Source organism: Ascaphus truei, chromosome 1 (genome assembly GCF_040206685.1).
Source record: "Ascaphus truei isolate aAscTru1 chromosome 1, aAscTru1.hap1, whole genome shotgun sequence".
Taxonomy (NCBI): domain Eukaryota; kingdom Metazoa; phylum Chordata; class Amphibia; order Anura; family Ascaphidae; genus Ascaphus; species Ascaphus truei.
The window spans coordinates 180,827,994-180,837,069 of NC_134483.1; the positions used below are offsets into that span (position 1 = coordinate 180,827,994).

Consider the following 9,076-nt stretch of genomic DNA (forward strand, 5'->3'; position numbering starts at 1 on the left):
CTTGGATATGGGATGTACGGTATTGAACAAGAAGAAAGCAACTATGTACATTATGTATGCATGTATGTACTGTATATCTTTATTTATATAGCACCCACAGTGTACTCCGCATTTTATAAAAGAGACAGTACAGTGAATTATAATACAATAAGTGGAAAAAAAAACAGACATTTTTAATACAGATTGGAGCAGGGGATCTCCGGAGCTGAACCCCATTTTTTTCAGCTCCGGGGACCCCTGCTTCCAGAGATACTTATGTAGCCATGCCACCTTTGGCTGCTAACCTGCCCTACTCCTGGCAGTAAGCCCTGGTAAAGTAGGCCTGCCAGTAGTCAATATGGGTTTTCTCATCTTTTCTTTGCTGTGACATCAGGCCTGAATATGTCCAATCATGGAACTGACCTTGTGCCCTCTTCCTGGCTGTACTTAAGGGCGGTGCTACCCCAAATTTAGCAGTGCCACTACCCCCTTGAGAGAGGCAGGTCACACAGCCAAGAGCCTGACTATTGGGCCTTCTCTGGTCCTCTTCCCTTTGGGGGAGAGTGCGTATGTACCATACCTCTGCTCCTGCTAGAGGGGCAGGGAAGAGCTGGGACTGCTGCGGGTTCCCTTGGTCTGTCGTGGGACCATCCTTCAGTGGGTAGCTAAGAGTGGGACAGAAGATTGCAGTGTACTGCTGTTGGTATACAGACAATAAACTGTTCCTGTTGTTATACCTCCGGCCGGGTGTGTGATCTTACTGGGGGGAGAGGTTATCGGTTCTACCGTGGGAGATCATCTCCAGTTCCCTGGAGCCTACGGCAGATGGAGGCGCTGCACTGCTAAAGATATGTAGGCTATGAACCCCAGAAGCCTAGTTCTGTGTCCCCACAACCATCGGCGGATGACTCAGCCCTCCTGTTACCAGCAGGTGTCATGCACCACACGACCAATCATGGCAGAATCTCCCGCAGGGTGGGGAAGCACCGTTCCACTTACCTCCGAAGGGGGTGCCGGTGTCTCCTGCAGTTTAAGGCCAATATTTCTCTCAAATTAAGGACTAATGTTTGATGTGAAAGTAAAGCATGCGATTGAAGATGAGAAGGGAATGTATGATAATTGTGTAAAATGTAAAGAAGTTGTACTGTGTTTTGACATTTGAGGTATCTGGAACTGAATAAATATACACTACACTGTATTCCCCAGAAGCTAAAGGCAGTGGAAAACATGCTTGTCAAAAAGCAATGCTAGTGTTCTGGGGAGACACTTCCTGTTGTCTGTTTTTTAGGATTGTGTTACATTTATAAAGAAAAAAACAACACGTGGGCATTTTCATTTTCAAAGCAAAATATTTTTATTTTCAAAAGACTTTACGGTGTAGGATCGCACCTGAAAAAGTAATGGTTGTCCATAAGGCCTTGTACAATCAGAGATGGATCATTGGCTAAAAGTTCTCTAATAAGGAGAAATGTATATTTAGAATTGGTTGATAAAGCTACATAATCATGTTCCATAGGCTCTACATGGCTATTTATATTCATTAGGTTTCAGTAACTTAATGGGTATGTGAGCATCTACTGCGTGGGGAAATATGGCAGTAGAAAATTCATCCTACCCCAAGAACTGACCTCTTTCCCTACTCTCCTTCCTGGCTTCCCATGAGCAGTGACATTTAATTATAGTCGTACATTTATACTGTCTTAAACAAGTTTACTGAAATAGACACATTTCCACTAAATTACACACAGAAGCCTGCCAGCTGGGTACGGATACAACAACAGAAGTGCAATGATGAGAAAATAAATGCTCAATGTCCCCAAGGCTCAAATCCACCCAAGCTTTTATCCATGGCAATTCTGCGCTAGTTGGTGGTTTCCTGCAGGAAATCCTTTCCACGGCTGCTGCGGGCACCAATTTCTGCATTTTACCCTGTACACGTCCTGTACGTATGACTGCACCTTTATCACTGCCTGTTTTAAGCAGGTGACTGTTTTCGGGTTGGTTGCTCCCAGATCAGGTGAGATCTACTTTGCAGGGAAAAGGGAGACCAAAAAGCGCACCAGCACAAACGGAGCAGGAAGAAACCAGGACAAAAAAATTATTAAAAGGGCACTTTAATGTGGCAAAAGACCCATCCAATGCATTTCGAACGTCGCAGCGTTCTTTTTCAAACTTAAATGTGGCAACCCTAGATAGAAAGAACAACTTCTTTAAAGTGCAGGTCTCCTCAAAGACAGAGATACAAAGTAGAAGAACTCTACTCACAAGTTCATAATGAAGTTGTCCATTTAATGTGACAGCCAAGAACAGTGGAATAACGTTTCAGGTCCCATATGGGACTATCATTGTTGTTCCACTGTTCTTGGCTGCCACATTAAATGGAGAACTTCATTCTGAACGTGTGAGTAGAGCTCTGCTTTGTATCTCTGTCTTTGAGGAGACCTGTACGTTGAAGAAATTGTTTGTCTGTGTTGGCTGCACAAACAGGATTCTGCTCGCCTGAGGCTGTTTCCCCGCACTTTGGAATTGAACCCTAGATAGAATGAAATAAAACTAGTGGTGCTTGCATTTCTTATACAATAAAAGATGCATCTTCCAGAAGGCATACCTTTTTTAAGATGGGGCCCTGCTTTAAGCATGTATTTTCCACAGCAGAAAATTCATTATTTTTCAGAATGTTACAATTTCTTGGTTTTACTTCACAGGACAGGCAACCGTGGCTTTGCAAGTTGCATGAAATAATAATGAGGTAAGCAGGAATGACTTGTAATCCTATTGTTTATAACCTTTTTTCCTCCCACAGCACCTTTATAATGCTCCATTTCTGAGGCACCCTTGCAATAGTCGGAACCTAAACCAAAAAAAGAATTTAACAATAAATTATCATAATTCTTAATTAAAACTATTTGAAATATGAAATAGTTAGAACTGCTAATAATTTTCACACATTCATAATACTGATATTTATTTATACTTATGGGCATGTATCTTGGACATAAACGTAAGTAATGTAGAATGGAGAAGGAGTGGCTCAGTGAGTCAAGATTACAGACACTGACTGATAGAGACACTGAGTTTGAAATCAGGGGAACCTGGTTCAGATCCCGGTGACGGCTCCTTGTGACCTTGAGTAAGTTACTTTACCTCCCTATGCCTCAGGCACCAAAAAACAGATTGTAAACTCATCTGGACAGCGACCGTGTCTGTAAAAATTCCTATGTGCTGCTGTGTACTATGCAGTATATTGTAATTGTGAAGCGCTTTGAGTCCCATTTGGAGAAAAGCGCTATGTGAAATAAAGTTATCATTATGTATCATGTTTACTTTGTGAGTAACGGTGGGGGAACATTCAGGTGGACACACAAATAGTTGCCTGGAAGTCACAAACTTGAATACTCTTTGTTAACGGTTTGAAGGATTTTTTGAACACACACACACGAGATTTTTAAACTGTTGTCCAATAAGAAGCCGCACCATCCTCACATTGATGACATTGCTGCTTCCTATTGCCAGCCATTGTGATTTCCCTAAAGAGGAGGGGGGAAACTGCAACTGAAAGTATCTGGTGAACGGCGTGATCCCTGGAGCAAAAAAATAGCGCATTCCAGTTAGAGAGGACCCCCTAGTTCAAAACCTGTAAAATAAAAATAAAAAGTGGAATTATTCTTACTGACTCATTATAAATTCATTTCTTCTAGTCCTTCCATGCCAGTACAAACGAACCATGTTCCATCAGCCCCTAAAGACTCCCTGCTCTCCTCCTCACAGCAGTTATTAGCCGAGCAATAGAATGAAAAAGAGATGGCAGCACAATAATGGACATACAGAAACATTTCTCCAGGGAGGGATCCCTGTGCTGGCATGGAGGGACTAGAAAAAAATGGAATTATCGTAAATCTGTAATAAGAACGTAACTTTTCTCTCTACGTCCCACCTATACCAGTGCAAACCAATGGGAATATACCAAAGCAGTCCCCTTCTCAGGGTGAAAAGATCACTAATCGAGAAACACAAGTCCAACAACAGGAAAAAACAGCAGAAAGGCTCTGTGCAGAATGGTGGCAGAGCAGACAAGCTTCTGCATAAGACAACAGAGCGTATAGGCTTTTGCAAAAAATATAGCAGCATCAGCTCAGAACCAGTATTTGTTTGTACTGACATAGGAGGGACGTAGAGAGAAAAGTGGAATTATTCTTACAGATTTATAATTCCATTTCTTCTAGCCCCTCTATGCCAGTACAAGGGAGGCTGCTGTGAGGAGAAGAGCAGGGAGCCTTGTAGGGACAGATTTAGCCTGATTAGTTTGTACTGGCATAGGAGGGAGGTAGAGATGTAATTTCAGCATAATACATTCTTAAATGGTTATGCTTTGGCGTTCCTCCCATACAAATTCATTCTTTTGAGATAGCAATACATTTGGGCATATTTATCACTCATTGTTTGAGATACTGATCGTTTTTGGTTAACATAAAGCAATGTTAACACAATGTATTTAACCTGACATCTCTCCCTCTCTTCTCCAAGAAGTGCTATGTTAGGGTCTGTATGGGAGTACCGCCAGAGTTAGGTATAACGTAGTATTTTTCTGGTGGCATATTAATGGAGCATGGTGTATATGGGGTGCACATCATTTAGCTATAATGAGTTCATTTTGTCATTTGCAATAATGGCCATTATAAAATATGCCATGCTTTTCATGGCAGCAAATCCTGGTTCATTTTAATATTAACAGGCATTAACTTAGGTTAAATATGCTGAAGGAGCTTCGGGGGGGGGGGCGGGAGAAGGGCTCGTTGTGACCTGAAAAACTATGTACAGCGCTACATACTTTGTCAGCGACATACAGGAAGATGTTTCTATGGAATGAAACATTCCTGTTGTCCCCACGCAGAAAAAAACCTGACGGGTAAAAGAAAATGACAAATGACAGGAAGGCAGCAGACAAGTGCCCCATGTCATTTCCAGAAAAGCAGCATGTCCGGTTTTGGCACCGTGTTACACAGAATACATTTTATCCCCCATCTTTAATATTTGCTTTATAACCAGTGAATTTGCTTTGTGTGCGATAGTCAATAAGTGCTGGAATTGCTCCACTAATATTCCCACTGCGAGCACATTCACACTGGGCTTTGCATTCATGTTCGGAAAGTGGAAAAGCTTGTTATAGGCATCATGTAATAGATCAAAGGTGGCGTCCCTAACAAATTAATTCATTTTAAAATGTTGCGAGACCTATACAAGTAGTAGTATACAGAGGTAGCAGGCCTTATTGCACCTGCTGGAGCACGCGAATGGACAGTAACCCCGTCCCTTTTTTGCACACGGCTGCCGTTATAGTGGCATCTGCACCCACTCACAGATTGTGTTTCCCGGGCAACGCGGGAGCAATAACGGCTGTTACATCTGTATGTGTTGTAAACTTTACCTTTGCTGTCAGAGGGGCCAGCAATAGACTGCATAGACATCACTAGGTGCTTAATCAGACCTGGAATATTGTTCCTCCCTTGCATATTTAATAAGCCATCGGGGGGTCTTTTTTGGCAGTGGTCTCTTTATTTCTCCAAAAAGTGACCACTTCCTTACACATGAAATAGAATATTATAAGCAAACAGCAGTATAGCTGTGGATGTAGGTTGGTATCTCTCATCAGTTCTGGAGTGTCCTCACCAGGTGGATCACATGAAAAAACAAGGAAAACAGTGCAACAAATCAAATATATATTATATTATATATATTATATCACTTGTGAGCACATTCACATGTCTTAGACAGGTCTGCACCCCTGCCTTTCAACCATTGTCACCTAGTATACAGTGCGCCCACTGCAGCAAGGGATTCTGGGAAATTACATGCAAATGAGCACACAATGTGTCACCTTTTGCCTGGAATATCCATTCACATGGAGCCCATTTAAGGTGATACATCGCTGTTCACACACAGCTTTTAAGCACAGCATGGGACTAGCAAAGCAAGTCAAACCACTCACAGACATGTTTCAACCTTGATGGGTATCATCAGTGTGAAGTTGGTTTATACTTGCTTTGCAATATTTCTAGGCTGGGTAGGTTTACCATTACATTTTAAGTTATGGTGGGTGAAAAAGGCAACAAAAAACCTCCACCGTTAGCATATAGCCAATAAAGAATATCACTTGTGAGCACATTCACATCTTAAACAGGTCTGCACCCCGCCTTTCAACCATTATCACCTAGCATACAGTGCTCCCACTGCAGCAAGGGATTCTGGGAAATGACATGCAAATGAGCACAGTGTTTTTTGTTGCCTTTTTCACGCACCCTAACTTAAAATGTATAATGTATAATGTATAATATATATATATATATATATATATATAATCAAAAAGAAGACAGCGCACAGCCCATAGCGTAAAAACATTTACATTTAAATAAAGGGAAGGGGGGGGGGGCTCACTAACAAGGAAACCACAAAATCAAGCAATTGTGAACAAATAATGTCACCGCCAGTCGGGTTGATCCTCCAATGAGTGTCCACAGGATGTATTCTCAGTGATCTTTCACAGCCCTGGAATGGAATCAGCTGCCCTCAGTAATGACATCTGTGTGGTGAGTGGTGAGTCTTAGGTCCTTTAAAAAAAGTTGCGGTAGAGTGACAAAACGTGTCAGGACGTCATAACGTCATCACTGGGGGACTACTGGATCGTAGCCGGATCTCGTCCCTGATGCATGAGATGGACAACACTAGTTGCACATTGCAGCTAGTCTGTGGATTGGGATTGTAAAACCAAGGACCCAAGACTCACCACATGGATGTCATTGAGGGGCAGCCGATTCCATTCCGGGCTGTGAAAGATCACTGAGAATACAACCTGTGGACACTCATTGGTGGATCAACCCGGCTTGTGGTGACATTATTTGTTCACCATTGCTTGATTTTATGCTTTCCTTCCCCCCCCCCCCCCCTTTCTTTATTAAATGTAAACGTTTTTACGCTATGGGCCATGCACTTTCTTCTTTTTGTTCTATATTCCCCATTGGATGTGGTTCATCCCTTTGAAAGCAGCCTTCACCCAGCTACAAGTGTGATCTATAAAGAGGACACTCAAGGGACTGGCTGCATGCTCTTTTTGTTTTGTATACGTGTTGTATTGTATATGATCTATTTTGTGTGTATCGGATTGCATATCTATTTGTTTTTATTAGGTTGATTGATTATATGTCACGTGGCACTACTTTGTTTTATATCTATCTAGTGGCAACGTTCACACTATTGGTCAGGTGTGTCAAGTAAAATATGAAGGGTATTTAAACTCAGAGTGTGGCTGAAAATATAAATAAAAATCCATCTGCTGCAGCATGTGAATACCTTGAAAAAAGCACACAATGTATTGGCTTCTGCTTGACATCTTGCTGTACATTAAAAATAATTAAATATGTATATTGCAAGCTGCCTTTTTCACACAGTTCTGGAAGGGACTTGGGAATAATGTACATTGATGTTCTGTTTTGTCTTAAGAGAGGCGGCCTGTGGTCAGCATGCGGTGCTGGCGTGCTCCGCATTGAAGAGGATCTACAGAACAACACTGACGACTGGTAAAAACCCTTTGTTGCCTGAGAGCCAGCAACAAGACAAGAAGGATGATGTCTCCTCCAAGACATGTTTTATCTATTTGCAAGGGTCTATGCAAATGATCGCCAAGAGACTGCAGAACAGAAAAGGACACTTCATGCCCCTAGCATTGTTAGAGTCCCAATTTGACACGCTGGAGCCTCCGGCGGCACCAGAGCTTTTTATCAATGCCAACGTGGACAGGAATATTTCAGCAATCGTTTCTGAAATACAGAAGGCATTAGATGGTACAATGAATCCTCAGTTAGCCACAGACACAAACTCTGAGGCACATGGGTGTGACAGCTACACCCAGACACCATAACCGTTCATGCTCATAGAAGGAAAGTCAAGCAATGGCAGCCATGTGCTTATTGGGTAAATTGATTGACCCTTTTAAAAATGAGCCAACCCTGACCAAATGTAGTGCCTCCAAAAAACAGACTTCTCGGGGTTTGTTGCCCATTGACCCATCCTCCACCTCCTAATACATATTTGAATCCTAGCTGCACACAAAGTATTACCCAAATCATTGATGTGTTGTGTTCTGCCACAACGTGCAACATTACTTCAGAAGACGAGATCCCTACATGCAGCATTTCTGAAAGATAATGGCTTCCCTGGAGAATCAGATAAATATAAAAGGTTGCTTTGTCAGATAAACTGGTAAGGTTTGCAGAAGTTTACATTTCTAACAGAGCGAACACGCACGGGCCAGAGAAGTACGTGTCTAACTAATTTGCAAACAGCACAAAGTTTTAAAAATAAGAAAACTCTAGTCCCCCCCCACAAAGCTACATCCAGGCTTTTATTTATGGTAGGATTCAGATGAAAACAAATTGAGTATTAATGCTATATATTTGCACTCAAACATGTCATTTATATTTTTGAGAATATAATTCAAATCTCAAATTCTTAAATAGATCTCACATTTCAGAAAATCCTTTTTTGCAAGATAATTCTTGCAGGGCATCTTGCAAAGAAATGATCTGTATAATACAACAAAAATCATTGCACTATTTTGATCCTCAGTCCAACCAATAATTAAAGACGAGGATATGGGGGGGGGGGGGGATGCAATTTTGTTATTGTTTATTTTAGGCCCTTGTCTTACAAACTGTGACAGTGCCGATCTAGTGATATTTCACAGAAATCTTCACTAAAATCAAAGGGCATTTGTGTTTTATGTTGGCAGACCAGTAGAGGCTTTCCAATGCAAAACTCATCCTTGATCAAACATGAGTGCTCCACTGTCTCCCTTCATTAGAACACTAGCATCGAGGTGCCCACAGGCAGCCTATTCCAATGTGAAGTGCCATACATCGTGCAACTGGGATCAGGTTAGACCAACAAGCGACCCCCATCTGCTGTCCACCCCAGCACCCCTCGCTCCTTTTCCCCCAGTGCACATGGATGATGCTTCTGCAAATCTTAGCAGTGGCCCCTCTCCCTCAGCTGCTTGGTGACTTTGACTGCTAAATATTGCCAGGGGGTGGGGGTGGGGTGGGGG

General features: G+C 42.1%; 1 protein-coding gene across 4 annotated transcripts in view; it reads left to right on the plus strand.

Annotated features, from left to right (window-relative positions):
- The window catches only part of IDNK (IDNK gluconokinase), a 30,655-nt gene extending 21,593 nt beyond the window's left edge, over positions 1–9,062 (plus strand). For all 4 annotated transcript variants that reach the window (XM_075598863.1, XM_075598864.1, XM_075598862.1 and 1 more), the window contains 2 exons: positions 2,685–2,728; positions 7,474–9,062. In XM_075598863.1, the coding sequence (XP_075454978.1) occupies positions 2,685–2,728; positions 7,474–7,891 (462 nt within the window). In that variant the 3' untranslated portion in view covers positions 7,892–9,062. The remainder of the gene's footprint in view (positions 1–2,684; positions 2,729–7,473) is intronic.
- Positions 9,063–9,076: the final 14 nt, after the last annotated feature.